At 41.2% G+C, this 18376-nt stretch overlaps 1 protein-coding gene across 1 annotated transcript in view; it reads right to left on the bottom strand.

Annotated features, from left to right (window-relative positions):
- Positions 1-264: 264 nt before the first annotated feature.
- TPO (thyroid peroxidase) overlaps positions 265-18376 on the bottom strand; it is a 202933-nt gene continuing 184821 nt past the window's right edge. The window contains exons 10-11 of the mRNA XM_066596549.1: positions 12222-12347; positions 265-368 (exon numbers count right to left, since the gene is read on the bottom strand). Of these exons, the coding sequence (XP_066452646.1) occupies positions 265-368; positions 12222-12347 (230 nt within the window). The remainder of the gene's footprint in view (positions 369-12221; positions 12348-18376) is intronic.

Below are 18376 nucleotides of genomic sequence, written 5' to 3' on the forward strand. Positions count from 1 at the left end.
ATATAAAAATACATCTGAAAAGACAGACTGTGATTGACACGAATATCCAGGGAAGCAGAGCTGACAGATGGAGCTTTACACACAGGTAGAAGAAATACATAGATACAGATGTAAAAGTTCACATATACTCTCAAGGGCATTCTGATACTAGCAGGCTGGTGACATTACATTGTCAATCATTTGCACATTAGGGTCTACAAGAATTCTGTTATCTGAGTGATTGACAATAAACAAATATGCAATAAGTGGATAACACTGAAAGTCTTACCCTCGGCAAACAAGAATCCAGCACATCACAGCCCAGGAAAGGAATAAAAGAGCGACCAGAATGATGGATGCTATGGACGCTCGAGGAAGTCTCCCAGAATCTGAGGACATGAAAATTGTAACAACATATTGGTTTAATAGAATGTTTTATAGAAGAAATTCTGAAAAAGTCAAAAATTAACTCTGAAAACCATTTAAGATTTGGCTAATGAAACCCACTAATCATTGATGCTATTATGATACATATAAATATTTTATGGAACAGTCTTAGCTTTTAATCATGATAACCGTCTACTAAAGGAACATTTCATGATGGTCCTAATATGTTACAATCCTCGGCATAATTGTAGCTGTAAAACATATTATCGAACACAATAGGATGTTGTGTTCAACTCCAAATCGCCAAATAATGATGAAAATGTATTGTGACAGTTATGTAGCCAACGCTACAGCACAATTATTCTCATAGTCACCTGTACGCATTGCGAAAGAAGCAATTAATCTGTGACCCAGAATGTCAAAAACAAGAAGGAATATGTTTAGGAGCAGGAGACTGCTAACAAAGCTCATAGTGGTAATAGACCAGTCATTAAGGGCCATTTAAGGATAGGAAATGACAAAGCTTTAAAGAAAATTCTTTTAGATTTTATAGCTTGCATAGCAGTAGCTTTCTAAAAGTTAATGTCCAACATCTTAACAGGCCTTCTAAGATGCATAAGGCTTCCTACACACGGGCGAGCATGATATCGGGCAGTAAAACTCAGCTGATATCGAGCTCGTGGACATGCAATGTCCCTGCGGATGGGAGGCATTTTTGTGTCAAAAACTCCTCCCACCACTTCATTACAGGATCGGCAAGTTTTTTCCATTGTATGCAATGGGAAACCTTGCATTGCATGCTGTGCTATATCTTTTACGGCCCCATTGAAAACAATGGGCAATGAGTTCCGAGGGAAGGCCCAAAGATAGGACATGCTGAGATTTTTTCAATTTTCAAAAGAATGGGGTTCATATTCTTGTGTCTTTCAATGCACAAATCTCGCACGATTTTCTACGCATCACTATGATATCGCGGTGTCGGCCTCGGCCCATGTGATGTGCCTGCTGAAGCATGTTCGGTGCTATTCAATGCTGAATAGTTAATTTATCCCCTCTGTTTGTTGGCTGACTTGGGTAATGGGCAGCTTATCTAACCAGTAATTTTCTTTGGAGATTTATACCCGCTCATCTGAACAAGTAATGCCAGTTATACTATACGGGGGGTGAGGAATGAAGTGGTTATTATGGACAGAGTTTGGTGCAGTGTATATTAAGAGTCAAGTTGTACTGTTTGCCTCTTGTTCAGTTCAGCCCCTTTAGTGTATCTTCTGTCTAGTGTTTCCTGTTTGTTATTGGATCTATCCTGTTTGGCCATATTTGGGTGCCATCTTTATCTCTTACTCCTGGAGGGAAAGGTTGCTGTCGCAGTATTACCTTTTTCAGGGCAGTTGCTCCTCTTGTTAGGCAGGTACAGTCACTTTTAGATCAAAGATAGGATCCAACTCCCCTTGTTTGTGCCTTTGTGTGTTTTCTGTTCCCCACTCCTGTCTAGTCATTGTGGACACTGTGTCATCTTTGCCAGATGTGACAGTCTGGTTTGGCTCATATCCTCAGTCATGTTGCAAAGCCTATTAACCCTTTCCAATCCACTGTCTGACGTCTGAAGACATTCTGATTGAAGGCTGTACAGCTCCGATGTCGGAAGACATCCGACAGGGTATTCTTACTGTAGATTACTGGCCGCTCTGTTGTCGGGGGCCTCTTCAGCATGTCTCCTGCCACAGTACTCTAGCCAGCAGATGGCGCCATTGTATAATGGCAGAAAGAGAAAGCCCCCTAGGAAACCCTAAATCCAAAATTGGATTGCAAAGAGTTAAAAGGTTGCATATTGACTTACAGAGAAGCCATCTCCCCATACAGTAGGTGTACTGCAGAGGCATTGTGCAATCTCCCATTTGTATATTTTATTTCCGAGAAAAGCACTACATGACCTATAAATCTTCTGATGCCAACTTGGTGTTCTCCACCAGGAGAAATTATAACCTTCCCAGCATTTTTCTTGCCTGTATGGATTGTCAAGTCAAAGATAGTGAGGTCCAGAAAAGAATCTTGCCATAAGATGGTATATGACTGAAAAACACCCAGCCCAACAATAATGAGAAATGTACACCTGTTCACAATCACATAGTCTTTACTGTTCCTATCTGGCTCTGATCTGTTTGATCAGTGTTAGCCAGAAAGTAGAGTTGAATGAGTATATTGCATTAAAGGGGATTTCCCACTAAAAATATTTATTCTCTATCTAAATTTACAGTGGATCACTGTCTGATCACTAGATCCCCATCTCCAAGAAAAAAAGGTAATAAAAAGCAAGCAAAACGTCATATGGACGCCACAATGGTACTAATAGAAACTGAAGGATGTCCCACAAAAAGCAAGGTCTCATATAACTATATCAATGGAAAAAATAAAAAAGTAATGGCTGTCAGAACATAGCGGTAGAAAATAATCTCATTTTGTTCCAAAGAAATTTCATTTTTAAAGATTCGTACAACAAAAAAACACATAAGTTTAGTATTGTCGCAACCGTATTCCCCCCAAGAATAAAGTTATCATGCCTTCTTTGCCACAGTGTGTACGATGTAAAAACAGGAGCCACCACAAAGATGGTGGAAATAAATTTCTTTTCCTATTTTACTCATGCTTGGAAATTTCTCAGAACATTTTATGGTATATTATACAGTTCCACTGGCGTATGGTGGGGGGAAGCAGGGGTCGCAACGGCGACCCGGCCATGGAGCTGAGGGGCCCAGGGGACAGGCGCTGTCGGCCGCATGATGGCTGAGAAGGGAGAGGGTTGGAGAGAGAGGAGAGGAGAGAGACGGGAGGCAGCGCCGCAGGTCAGCAAGAACAGAGGGGAGGGCTGTTACACGTGGAGCCGGCAGCCAATTACAGGCTACAGACTCCCATGGCGCGGCCCTCCCACTGATAGGCTGCAGCTGTGAATGGTCACAGCTGCAGTCTATCAGTCTCTGTCGGCCAGCGTTTACCAGGGGGAGGGGCTGGTGCAGCTCTACTCACCTCCGGAGCGCGGGATGCACAGGACCTGTGGCTGCAGATCACATGACCAGGCTCTGGTCATGTGATCGAACAACGGGGGACTTTCCATTACAGGCTGCCCAGAGACTGCTGCAGAGGTGAGTAGAGAAGGAATTATAATTATATATGTATAGCTGGTATAAGTGATACCAGCTGTATATATATAATTATATACAGGAGATACACAGGTTACACCAGCATGGGACATACCACTATATACAGGGGGATATACATCCTGTATATAGCGATATGTACCATGCCGGTGTAACCTGTGTATCTTCTGTATATAATTATATATGTACAGCTGGTATAACCTGGGTATATACATGCACTAAAATACATCACGCCATGCTTTTTCCTCCGTGAGTGGAAAACCGCAATTGCTTTCCGCTCGTGTAGAGAAAAAAATGCTTTTCCATAACATGCTATGGGCGGTACATGCTGCGGAATCTGTAGGCGTACGCCCGCTCCATATTCCGCAATGCAAATCTAGCCGTGTGCAGCCGGCCTTAGGCTAATTTCACACGAGTGAGTCTGATATTGGGCCGTGAAACTATGCCCTATATCACACTCGCCAACGTGTGCCGTCCCCACGGATGTAAGGGGTTGTTGTGTTATAACCAGCTCGTATCACATCATAATATTCTCGTGCGATGCAGAGAAAAACAAAAAAAACATCGCTACTGTGTATGATCACATTCAAAAGAATGGGGTTCATATTCATGTGCGATTCGTACATCTTGCAACGCACAAATCTCACGCAATTTTTGCGGCCGTGTGAAAGCAGCCTAAGGCATTACCAACAGGTTTTTACATAGTCAAGGAAAGGAGTCCTGATGAGAAGGCTTACGCCAGAGGGCTGAATCATGTTTGTAAATTAGCATGGCTTAGGTATAGGTACGGGTACAGATGGAGGGGGGCCCAGCTGAACTTTTGCACCCGGGCCCCTTAGTCTTTAGGTACGCCCCTGCACAGTTCCATTGAAAAAAATACAACTCGTGCCTCAAAAAACAAACCCTCATACAGGTACGTTGATTGAAAAATAAAAGAGTTATAATTTTTCTGAAAGTGGAGAGGAGAAAACAAAAAAAAAAGGATCCGCATCCTTAAGGCGTTGAAAAGGTGACTTGAAATGCTCAGGATTTAAATGTAGCACTTCAGATTTACGCTGCAGACTTTTTCAGCAGCATGTGAACGAGATTTTTCCTGTAGATAGGGGATAACCTCCAAACATCCTACCCTAAAAGGCCAGGAAGCAAATATTAACCCCTCAACCATTCAAGACCACTAAACATGGTTCCATTAACCTCTCCAGTACCCTAGACTACCAGGAAAGCAAGAATAAGTCCTTCCACTACCCTATACTACCAGGGCTAATAAAATTAATCTCTCCATCCCTTTTTTTTAAATATAAATTCTTTATTTATAAATTTGAGGGGGGTACAACAGAGAAAAGGAGAATGGGGTGTGTGGGTGTAACAGCACACCCAAAATCTCACAACAAGTAGTAAAATTGCATTGCAACATCAGTGAATAGAATTACAAAAAGTGAGACAGAAGTAACAAACGTAAAGGGTAAGACAGGAAGGAGGGGGGAAGAGAAGCTCTGCTTGTTGATCCGTTTACAGAGATAAATGGAACGACATGGTCAGACAGCCTATGCGTTTTGGCCAAAATGCAGAACTAACATCCGCATTTATTAGTATGTATCAGTTTATTTTGTATGCAGTTTGCTAGAGATTTGGGGGAGCCCAAGATGTCAGCCAGTGTGGTCCACTTTGGAGATACAGGGCAACCCACTGCTATATCAGTGAGAGTTGCTATCCTGTATGGTGGGGCACACCCATCTTTGGCTGGCTTCTTTGGCATTGTTCACATGTGCAGGCTTAATCTTGGCTGGGTTGAGTGCAGAGGTGTAACTTGAAGCTCCGGGGCCCCAGTGCAAAACTGTAACTGGGCCACCAACTATAATGCTTTATTCATAGTACTGGGCTCCCTATATGGAGAAGAGAGGCCTTATGGGCCCCCTAAGGCTCCTGGGCCTGGGTGCAACCGCATCCCCTTCCTCCCCTATAGTTACGCTAGTCGTTGAGTGGGTGACTGCATAATAATCTGCACTGACCAACTTGCTCCTCCATATCGTAGTCTGGCTGACTGCATTCTATTAGGGCATACAGCAATTGCACTTGCCCTATTGCGAGTGTGCCTACCGTATGGCGACTGTGCCTGCTCTGTGGCTATTGTGTCTGCTCTGCAGCCTTTCAGGTATTGCATTTTTTGGCTTTTTCAGTGAATGGCTTTTCTAAAAGTTCGATTTGGCACAAATCCAAACTGTGGGTGGATTGTCTAGGCCAAACTTGCTAAAACTCTTCTTTTCCTACCATTTTTCTTTTCCCTCCTCTTTTTATTAAAAAGAAGGGAAAAGAATAAGGAAAAGGAAAAAGAAGAAGAAAGAAAAGACGGAAAAAGGACTAAAAAAAAGATGAAGGACAACTAATCATTTTTTCATTAACGTTGCCTTTAGAACAAGTCAAAAGTACTTAGATACCTTGCTAAGTGACCTAAGAATGTTACATAGGGCATTTATACATCAGTTTTAGGGGCATTGGGGGAAGTTCCAATTTGGACTGAACCAAACTTTTGTCGAAATTCGGTGAACCAACCAAGCCAAACTTTTCAAAAACTTGCTCACACTAGTCATGGTTCCACAGTAACTGGTTCTACAAGCAGTGCCAACAGCTGATGTACTTCTAGCCATTCATCTATTTCAAAAATATGAGAATTTGTGCAGGAAAGAACATTTCAATTACCTCACATATTCTTTGGTGCGATTGTTAAACACAAAGCAACCCCACGTGTGAGGCATGGCTGTTAGAGATGAGCGAACATACTCGGTAAGGGCAATTTCGCAATCGAGCACCGCGATTTTCGAGTACTTCACTACTCGGGTGAAAAGTACTCGGGTGCGCTGTGGGGCGGGGGGTTGCAGAGGGGAGTGGGGGGTAGCAGCGGGGAACAGGGGGGAGCCCTCTCTCTCTCCCTCTCCCCCCCACTCCCCGCTGCAACCCCCCCCCCCCCCCCGCTCACCCACAGCGCACCTGAGTACTTTTCACCCGAGTAGTGAACTACTCGAAAATCACGGTGCTCGATTGCGAAATCGCCTTACCGAGTACGTTCGCTCATCTCTAATGGCTGTATATACATTTTGGGTGATATCTATTACATTGGGCACATAGACATTAACACTAATCTTACCTTCATGAGAAGGTAAGACTTTTTGACAGAAAATCCTTGACATTTTTGGCATGAATGTAGCAGAATCAAACCAAGAATGTGGAGTACACAAACTATTCATATTTAATAACCATTTCCCTTTTAATAAGTGGCTTGACTCGCAGAAGGAGAGTAAATTATGAACACAGAATTGATTACTCTGGAGATCGCTATCTACTGCCATGAGCTCTCCGTTCTACCTCATTGATATACTCGGCTTCCCATCTCATTGATGTTACTAAACTTTGATTTTGTCATTCAGTTTCTAGTTGGCTAAAGGCTATCTGTTTCATTGATCAGCATAAAGCAGATATTATATACAAGATAATACGTTGAATTATTTTATCTTCTAACAATTTTCTTCCATGATTGCACACTTTTAATTTAATTCTGGGTGAAAGAATTAAATGTAGTGTGTAACTTATTAACTTAAGACGTTAACTGTAATTGGATTGCTGCAGATATCTGTTTACAAGGGCTAATAATATGAATAGTACAAAGGACCAAATGTCACATATTTTTTAACTGCTTCATTTCCTTCATTTTTCATGCTGGGGCATATTGAATAATACAGTTGCAGTATTTTACTTAGTTTTTTCAGTGGAAAATCAAATTTCTTAAACCTTCTGCTGTGTTTATGTGTTAAAGGGGAAGTCATTGCACACCATGGACTTACCTCTTCTATGTTTCATGGCTTGCCAGCTGTGTTGTGTTGGGACTGGGGTGATGCCCCAGCATCAGCCCCCGCCCATGTGATCCACAATGCTCAGTGTCATTTCAGTGTTTGGCAGGCCAACAGGGATGGAAGAACTGGGCAGTGCCTCTTGTACCGTAGGTAGTCGGTAAACCGTAAATCTGGGATAGTTTACAGCGGAAAGAACATGGGAAAGTGCAGAAAAATTGTGGTAGTCACAGGTAGGGGGAGACCTTGTTCTAAGGAGGGGACATCAGATGAGAGCATGGATGGAGAAAAACTGGGGGTTGTAGCCCCCAGAAGCAGTTCCAAGTGAACAAAGAAAGAGGATGACTCTTGTGCTCAGGGTGACCAAGTGTAGTACCAAGTGTGACTGCCTATATGGACACGTGTAGGTGTGTGGACTAGTGTAGTCCGTAGGACGTAATAGATAGTGACAGAGCCAATCACAGAGGGCTCTGTCACTATCTATTACATCCTATGGACTACGCTAGCCACACACCTACACGTGGTTGGATGCTAACCTGAGCCCTTCCCTGCTGGTGTGTGGATGGATTGGTTGGCTAGGAGGCATATGTCCCAACCAATGAATCAGTGCCTGTCTGTATATATTTATTCTGGTTTCTCCTGTTCATGGAGGACGCTGGTCATACTTTTTATCTGAAGGTGTTTTCGGTTAAGTTGGTGGCTCCTGCTCTGTTTCACTGTCAGATAAGTTTGTTTGGCTCCATTGCCGGTTATGTGTTCTTTCTTTGGTGCTGCGGGGAGTCATCCGTCCTGAAGTGTGGCCGTCTTCTTTATGCAGTAAGGGCTCAGTCACACGGGCGCATCGGCGCCCGTGTGACTAAGCCCTTACATACTATTTTACAATGAGAATGAGGAGAAGTTTTTGCAAGGCATTATGGGCTATCCCGAGGTCATGTGATTCTTCCTTCCTCTCCTTTCTGTCATATGGCGAATGCCACGTTATTGGGTTCACCCAAGACAAACTGCCCAAGGTCTGAGTTTGCCCTGAACTTTTAGCATTTAAGTATATGTGATCATGTGGTGGGCTGTTTTGCAAGCTACCTTTTGTCTTTTGTTTGTTTGCTATACAATTGACAGACCACATCATACTGTTTTACATTGTTAATGTGGCATACCATTCTAATAGCACACCTTGCTAATATACTTACTATGTTAATTGCTTAGTGTGCCGACTGTAATGTTAAAGCCTGTTTCATTTGTATCTATCTACAGATCTAGCAAAGTTTAACTTGACTTTTAATGTGTTATGATAACTTTCTGAGCAAAGCTTGTCTATCCTTTCAATGACCTACAATGGGTTTTGTTGTGTTAAGATAAAAAAAGCTTTTGAATATTCTTAACCCCTTAGCGACCACCCTATAGTGTTTTTACGTCCTGCAGCTGCAGGACGTGTATGGAGGGATGTAGTGCCGCTATCTCCCTCCATACAGCACGGGCGTCAGCTGTTTATTACAGCTGACACCCGCGGGCAATAGCCGTGCTCGGCCGTTCAGCCGATCGCGGCTATTAACCCTTTAAATGCCGCTGTCAATTCTGACAGCGGCATTTAAATCCCCCGAACACTGTTTGGGGGTCCTGCACGGCCCCCCCGCGGTGAGATCGGGGGAGCCGTGCAGGTGTCATGGCAGCCAGGGGCCTAATAAATGGCCCCAGGGCTGCCTTAGCAGACTGCCTATCAAGCTATCCACACAGGGTGGCTTGATAGACTGCCTGTAAAAAAGCAGTATGACGTAATGCTATAGCATTACGTCATACTGCAGGAGCAATCAAAGCATCGCATGTTAAAGTCCCCCAGGAGGACTTCAAAGTAAAGTAAAAAAAAGATCAATAAAGTTTTTTAAATTGTAAAAAAAAAAAAGTTATAAAAGTTTAAATCACCACCCTTTTGCCATATCAATTACTAAAAAATCTAAATCATAAAATAAAAATATGTATTTGGTATCGCCGCGTCTGTAAAAGTCCGATCTATCAAAGTAGTGCATTATTTTTCCTGCACGGTGAACGTCGTCCGAAAAAAAAAATAAAGAATGCCAGAAATACACTTTTTTAGTTACCCTGTCTTCCAGAAAAAATGCAATAAAAAGCGATCAAAAAGTCGTATGTATTCCAAATTGAAACTACAGGACATCCCACAAAAATTGAGCCCTTGCACAACTACGTCGACAGAAAAATAAAAAAGTTATTGCGCGCACAAAATGACCGCAGAAAATAATTGAAAAAAATTAAATATCTTAAAAAAAAAATACAAGTACTACAGCAAAAAAAAAACCTATATAAGTTTGGTATCATAGTAATCGTACTGACCCATAGAATAAAAATATCAGGTCGTTTTTGTTGCAGTTTGTGCGCCGTAAAACAGGACGCACCGAAAGATGGTGAAATGTCGTTTTTTTTCCCTTTTCTCTCCGCTAAGAATTTTTAAAAAGTTTTTCAGTACATTATATGGTACAATAAATAGCACCATTGAAAAATACAGCTCGTCCCGCAAAAAACAAGCCCTCATGCAGCGACGTCGATGGATAAATAAAGGAGCTACGATTTTTTAAAAGGGAGTAGGAAAAAACAAAAATGGAAAAAAGCAAAAAAGCCTGGTCACTAAGGGGTTAAGTTAAGACAATATGTTACAGAAAGTTATCACAGTCAAGTTGAACTTTGCTGCATTTGTACCCGTCTATTATTCTGTCTAATGGAAAATGGAGTCTTTTATTCACCCATTAGTGCCAAAGTGATTTCTTGAGAAGGAGTGCAAAAGAGAGCCAAAATTTCACATGGTTGAGTAAAAGACTCATTTTTTCACAGTATCAGCATATATTTGGACTGCTGCCTCATTTTTTTGAAGTTGCCTGAGGCGTACATCTTTAAATCCGCAGTGGCCGTGGCCGAATGGTTCCAATTTTGCCATGATTTTAGTTGCAGATCTGACGCTGATTTTGTACCTTGTATCTTATCGGGGTGAAATCTGCAGCATCAATAGGCATATTACCAGAGGTGTAACTTGAAGCTCCCGGGCCCCAATGCAAAACCTGTAACAGGGCCCCCAACTATAATGCTTTATTCATAGTACTGGGCTTCCTATATGGAGAAGAGAGGCCTTATGGGCCCCCTAAAGCTCCTGGGCCCGGGTGCAACCGCATCCCCTGCATCCTCTATAGTTACGCCCCTGCATACTAAGGACCTAGAATACACAGCAGCTTTCAAAAATGCTGCAAATTCATTGCAGAAAATCTCTGCACCAAGTGAAGAGTTTTAAATTTTCCTCCATACGGATTCTATGTAAAGACTGCAGAATTTCCGCAGCAAAATCCACAGTAGAAATTGTGTAGCATTTGTGCTGTGTGCGAAGGCTGAATTCACACCCGCAAATATCATGTAGATCAGTGAAAAACTGACCATTTTACCTGCGATTTTTATACGTGCACAATGTGTTTTTGCGATAAAAATGAGCGATATGCATAATATTTACATCTGTTTTTCACATATGCGAAAAAAATTGCATGTGGTTCCAATAGTAAAATGCTTTAAAAACGGATTGCAATGTCATGCAAATTGCCCGACATGTGACTGTAATGCTTTTTTTTTTTAACACTCCAATAGAAAATAATGGGTGATTTTGAAAAAGAATCATCTAAAAATAGGACATGCAGTGATTTTTCAAACTCAGACTATCATTCCTAATGACAAATCACATGTGTGAATTAAGCCATTCAACTTCATCTTGGAATGGGGCAGAAATTGAGCAGTAAAATTGATTATCTATCTATCTATCTATCTATCTATCTATCTATCTATCTCATATCTATCTATCTATCTATCTATCTCCTATCTATCTATCTATCTATCTATCTATCTATCTATCTATCTATCTATCTCATATTTATCTACCTAGATATCTATCTATGTATGTCATATGTATCTATTCATCTATCTATCTCTCATGTCTTTCTATTTATATATCTCTTATTTCACATCTATCTATCTATCTATCTCCTATCTATCTATCTCCTATCTATCTATCTATCTCATATCTATCTATCTATCTATCTATCTATCTATCTATCTATCTATCTCCTATCTATCTATCTATCTATCTCATATCTATCTATCTATCTATCTATCTATCTATCTATCTATCTATCTATCTATCTATCTATCTATCTATCTATCTATCTATCTATCTCCTCCAGCTTCCTCCTATCTATCTTTCTCTCTCTTATGTCTTTCTATCTATATAGCTCTTATTTCACATCTATCTATTTATCTATCTATTTCATTTCTATTTCCTATCTATCTGTCTCATATCTATCTATCTATCCATAAATCTTATATCTATCTATCTGTTTCATATCTATCTATCTATCCATAAATCTCATATCTATCTATCTATCTATCTATCTATCTATCTATCTATCTATCTATCTATCTATCTATCTATCACTAAGGGTACTAATAAGCTGTTAAACCAGCAGACACTTTTGTCTAAGCACTAATCTTTAATCACCGCAATGCATATTGCTGGATGACAGTCAAAAAACAGATGTACCATTTGGCAAATTGTTTTCTATAAACAGAGGTCTTAATTAAAACCTGAAGATGGAATGGCTGGCACTTGGTGAGGAAGTATTTCTTAGAGACCATGCCGCATTTGAGAATAAGGAGATGATATTTTATTTTATGAGCTCGTTGACATTTATTCTTGGCACAATCCACTATGATTAACTAGAGACTACAGAAGCTACTTAAGTGAGTATTTTTAATGGAGAGCGGAGCAGCACTAGATCCCAGTGCAAGTAAATAATGAAGAGTCGGAATGTATTACCTACACAGGTCCTTTTATCTTCAGCAAGCCCATATGGATCTGTGCATAGACACTGATAGCTGCCCAGCGTGTTCCTACACGATGCAGAGGTGTGACATGGGGGAGTCTGATGATCCAAACATTCATCAATATCTAGATAAAAAAATACAACAATATTATAGTAAACTGTATAAATATATCATGACGCTATCTCAAGGCATGACAAAAGAAACAGTAACAGAAACACTTGTATAACGGCCACAAAACCATCGCATTCAGTTTAAAGGAACATTCTTTAAACGTAATATGCTGTATTATGCCTAGTGCTGGCCATGGGGGATAGTGGGGTGGGGGTGTGGGGTGATTGGGGGGGCGATGCATAGTGCAAAGGAATAAAAAAAACTGAATATATAATTCTTGTGTCATACAGGAATTATTGGATAGACTTGTTTCATATGAGCATATTGTAAGACATCTGTAATACGGATCTGCATTACGGACAAGCTACGGATGGCATTACAGCTTGATTTCATCAGTATTTGATCTGTAATTGCCACAATATATTATGTTTTTAACTGGGCAATTAATGATCTGTATTTGCCGAACAGAAAATAATACTAATATGGAAGAAAAAACACAAAAAAAAGGTCATGCTGTGTTTTAAAAATACTGCTGTGATAAATATGGCCATGTGAATAGTTACATAGATTTACATTAGCTCCATATTTCAATCTGCAAAACACAGACTACATATGGAGGTAATGTCATTGTGGTAACTGCAAGAGGTCATATGTAAAAAAAACAAAAAACTGATTTTGGTTTATTGCACCCTTGTGGCCAATCTAGTGAACTACACCAACGGCAATATGTCGTACGTCAACGGACCAATAAGAAACTGTCAAATTTCGTCTCTTTTTTGAAGGACGAATCAAGATCATGAGGGCAAAATAGGAAGGTTTTTAGTCTCTCCTGTAAAGTTTGAGATATTTAACATACAACCTGTTGCAGTTACCATGATGATATGCTCATGTGAAAGCGGCCTTACTCCCCCTCTTTTCCAACTCATTGCATGAAAAAAATAACAAAAAACTAAAATTGGAATTGCTGTGTCCGTAAAAGTCCAGTTTACTAAAATATCACATTATTAATCCCACACAGTGAATGCCATCAGAAACAAGATCTGCAATTCCAGTGTTGCATTTTGCAAGAATGTAAAATGGAAATAAAAGCAAACAAAAAGTCTTGTGTAACCCAAAAGGGTATCAATAGATACTTCATATCGTTGCGCCAAAAAACAAATCCACACAGCTGCATCAGTGGAAATATAAAAAAGGTTAATGGTCAAAAGATGGTGACAGAAAGCAATTTTTTTATGCAGTACTACATAAGAAAACGACATAAGTTTGGTATTGCCGTAATCATACTAATCCACAGAATAAAGATTAGAGGTCATTTTTTCTGCAACATGAATGCTGTAACCCCATAAAAAAGTGCAATTGTGTTTTTTTTTTCCATCTTGCACCATTTAGAAATTTCTAATAGTTTTCTAATACTTTATATGCTACATTAACCTTTAATGACGCGGCCCCTTCCCCCCCCCCCCCCCCACCCCACCATTTTCGTTTTTTCCTCACCCCTTTAAAAAAAATCGTAACTCCTTTATTTATCCATCGACGTCGCTGTACAAAGGCTTGTTTTTTGTGGGATGAGTTGTAGTTTTCAATGGTACTATTTAATGTTCCACATAATGTACTGAAAAACGTTTAAAAAATTCAAAGTGCAGTAAAATGGAAAAAAAAAAGACTTTCCGCCATCTTTCAGTGCGTCTTGTTTCCACGGCGCACAAACTGCAACAAAAATTACATGATAACTTTATTCTATGGGTCAGTATGATTACTACGATACCAAACTTGTATTGTTTTTTTTTTTACTGTACTACTCTTTTTTTTCCCAAAGACATTAAATTATTTAAAAGTGTTTTCTGCTGCATCTTCTGCGCACAATAACTTTTTTATTTTTCTGTCGACGTAGTTGAGCGGGGGCTCATTTTTTGTAGGATGTCCTGTAGTTTCTGATAGTGCCAGTTTGGAATACATATGACTTTTTGATCGCTTTTTATTGCATTTTTTCTGGAAGATAGGTAGACTGAAAAAGTGCATTTCTGGCGCTCTTTTTTTTCCGATGGCGTTCACCGTGCTGGGTAAATAATGGCTACTTTGATAAATCGGACTTTTACGGACGCAGCGATACCAAATATGTATTTTTCTTTTATGATTTAGACTTTTTTATTATAGATATTGCAAAGGGGGGTGATTTAAACTTTTTTTTTTTTTTTTTAAATTAATAAAACTTAATTGATCTTTTTTGAACTTTACTTTTAAGTTCCCTGATGCCCCAGGACGTAAATGTACGTCCTGGAGCGTGAAGGGGTTAAATTGTATCATGAAAAATGCAACTCATTGGCAAAAAGTAAAAAAGTAAAGATTTTTTGAATGTAGGAATGGAGAAACGCAAATGTTAAAAAAGGGCTACAGCAAGAAGGCGTATATGGATGTCTTTTTGGATGTACAGTCTGTCTGGGATTGCATGAAAAGACAGAAGGATTTGAGCAAGCCAATATCCACAGAAGATCTGTGCTTAGCTCTGCAAGATGTCTGGAACAACCTCCCTCCCAGTTCCTTCAAAAACTGTGTGCAAGTGTACCTAGAAGAATTGATGCTATTATGAAGGTAAAGGAAGATCACTTCAAATATTGATGTGATTTCCTTTTTTCTTTTGTTCAGTTGCATTACATTTTGTTATAATGACAAAAAAAAACTATTAACATTTTTATTTATTTATTTTTTTTAAATCAATTTTATTTGGATTTTATTATATAACATGTACACAGTCACACAACGAAGAGCCCGAATGAGTAAAAGTCAGCTTTGAGTTACATAAATTTGCTCCTGGTTGAGCGTCAACAAATCGCTTTGGGTTAGCTGAAGTCACATTCAAGGTGGGGATGGGAAACATACACTCTAAGTTAAATCCTTGTGTGAGCCCCGCAAAAGAGTACAGTCAATATGAAAAATATAGAACAAACATTGGTAAAACAATATCATGAACTCTGGGGGGGGGGAGTATGAAGGTGCTGGGGGAGAGGGGAGGAGGGGGGGAGGAGGGGGTAGGAGGAGTGGGTATCCTTTTATATCAGCATGGTTGTCGTCTAGAAGAGTAGAAAAGAGAAGAGGGACTCACCGTCCTAGAAGGGGGAAAGGATGGGAGACCTCCGCTCACCGGGTCCAAACGTCCGAGTCACTTATGGCTTTCCATGGGTACCACGTCAGCAGGAATTTATCATATGTGTTATTGGACCAGCTATGCAGTTCCTCTAAATTGTAGAGGAGGTCTGCCCTGTCCTTCCATTGTTTCAGTGTGGGTGGTGTGTTTTGTTGCCAGAGAGGGGGAATCAAGGCTTTAGCGATATCAATCAGAGATGCCAGCAGCTTGTTCTTCTGCGGGTGAAAGGACCTGGAGGGTCTCCATAGGAAGACTATGTCCGGAGTGAGAGCAAAATCAGGGGAGATTTTCTGGAGAATCTTTTCTACTCCTTTCCAAAAAGGCATGATGGATGGGCACGCCCACCAAATATGGAGGTAGGAGCCTACATCGCTTTTGCACCTCCAACAGAGGTTCTGGGTGGTCAGATTGTGGTCAGACAGCCACTGAAGTGTCCTGTACCACCTATCTAATAACTTATAATGGGATTCCTGGGCAAGGATGCAGGGCGACCGCCCGAAGGAAGTTTTGAGTATCAGAGAGGATTCGTGTGGGGTGAGCGTGATGCCTAGCACTTTCTCCCACGAGGATAGAAATGCCGGTTTGTAGTCTGTGGGAGGGGTGATGAAGTTTTTGCGGAGGAACGCAATTTTTCTTAGGCAGGGTTTGTTTTCCAGGAAAGTTTTTTCAAAGGGCGATGCCTGTCTGGATGCTTGGTAAGAGTTGAAGAATTCCTCAACAGTGTTTTTAATTTGGGCTTTGTGTAAGAAGGAGAGGTTATCAGCAAAGCCCAATGCCTGAACAATGGATTCCGGGGGAAGGTGTGCTAAAGATTGTAGGTTCGAAATTGTCAAAGATTCGGCTCTCCTCCAAATCGAGGCGGAGCATGGATCGGAAGGATGTTTTAATAATCTGCCTATGGAACGTAGAGGGAGGATAGGAGAGGGGTCTAGCGCTAGTATGGGTCTCAGCATGTTCCACACCTCGCAGGGGCCTCTGAGCAGGGGATTAAAGCCTCGACCCTTAAGGTGAGTCTTTGATGGGAACCACAGGTTCGCATCCAGAGAGTCTCCGTCGCAACCTTCCGCAAGGATTCGGGGTAATCCGTCTTTAGAGGGTTTAACTAGACATATCCAATATCCCAGCTGAGAGGCCTGATAAAATTCGTAGAGATTCGGAAGGTCGATCCCGCCCTCCGCCCTCTTCCTTGTCAGCAGGCTATGGGCCAGTCTCGGCCTCCTCCGCCTCCACACGAACCCCGAGAAGGCAGAGCTGAGACATTTAAAAAAGCTTTTTGGCAGGTGAATGGGAAGCATTCGTATTTTATAGATTATGATTGGCAAGACGTATGATTTAATGATGTTTTTTCTGCCAAACCATGAGGCGAAGGGAACATCATAAGACCTTAGCAAGTTCTTCACTTGACTAATCAAGGGGGCAAAGTTGGCATTATATAGGTCCTCTGCTTTCTTTGTGAGTTTAATACCCAAATAGTCGATAGAGGTGTTTGACCAAGAAAAGGGCGAGTTAGTCCGGAGTGCGTCATAGCGGGCCAAGGGAATGGAGATATTCAAAATTGTTGATTTTGAAAAATTAATTTTAAAATTGGAGACCACACCGAACTCCTTGAGTTGCTCCGTAAGTCTCGGTATCCCCTCCTCTGGATTTGTAATTAGGAACACAATATCATCCGCATAAGCTGCAGAAGATAGAGAATTGTTCCCGCAGTTTAAGCCGCTTATGGCTGGGTCCTGTCTGATTTTCAGCAATAGAGGTTCAAGAGCTAATATAAAGAGGGCTGGAGAAAGAGGGCAGCCTTGGCGCGTGCCATTTCTTATATCGAAGGGAGGGGAGAGGACCTCGTTTATCTTGAGTCGAGCATACGGCTGCGAGTAGAAGGAGAAAATGAATGTAATAAATTCTCTGGGAAAGTTGAAATGATGCAAGACTCCCTCCATGTAGCTCCAATCTACCCTATCAAAGGCCTTTTCGGCATCTGTGCCTACTAGGGCCAAGGGTATGTTATGAGATTGGGCGTATCGGGCAGCGTGCAAAAGTCTGAGGCAATTGTCTCTCCCCTCCCTTCCCCTAGAGAAGCCTGCCTGTTCCTCTCCGATCAAAATTGGCATGCAAGTACCCAGTCTCTCTGCGAGAAGCTTGGCCCAGAGCTTCGCATCCAGGTTGATCAGAGAGATTGGGTGATAACTGCCACACAGTTCAGGATCCTTGTTCTCCTTGTGGATCAAGGTTATGTGGGCTTCTAGGGACTCTTTTGGTAGTGGGGCACCCTTCAACAGGTCGTTGAAGAGATCCACGAGTCTGGGTGCTAGGGTAGCCTGGAAGGTCTTGTAGTAGTGTATGGTTAAACCATCTGGGCCCGGGCTCTTGTTCGGAGGGCATGATGCTATCAGTTTTTGAATTTCAGCTAGGGTGACCGGAGAGGTCAGAGCGGATGTTTCTGCGGAGCTCAACTTAGGGAGATTTATCTGCTGTAGAAACTGGTCTATTAGTAGAGTTGAGTCTTTTTTTTTCCCTCAGGGGTGGAGTTAGCTTTTAAGTTATAGAGCTTAGAATAAAACGCCTGGAACTCTCTTGCTATGTCAGATGAGGCGGAGACCGAGTCCCCTTTTTCGGTTTTTATTGATTTAATTAAATTTTTTGTCTTTGTCTTTTTGATAATGGACGACATATATTTGCTCCCTCTATTCCCTTGAGCGAAGAAAATATGTTTTAGGTGGAGCTGTTTTTTGTTGAATCTGGAGTCTAGACAACGTCTCAGGTCTGTCCTGAGAGCGGCTAGGCTTTCAAGATTCAGTTTGGTTTGAGAGAGTTTGGTCAAGTGTTCCAATTTGGCAATCTCTATCAGCTTCTCATCTATCTCTTTTTGGATACGTTTTTTAATGCGAGGTCCAAGAGAGATC

The sequence above is a fragment of the Eleutherodactylus coqui genome, chromosome 1, assembly GCF_035609145.1.
Source record: "Eleutherodactylus coqui strain aEleCoq1 chromosome 1, aEleCoq1.hap1, whole genome shotgun sequence".
In the NCBI taxonomy this organism is placed as follows: domain Eukaryota; kingdom Metazoa; phylum Chordata; class Amphibia; order Anura; family Eleutherodactylidae; genus Eleutherodactylus; species Eleutherodactylus coqui.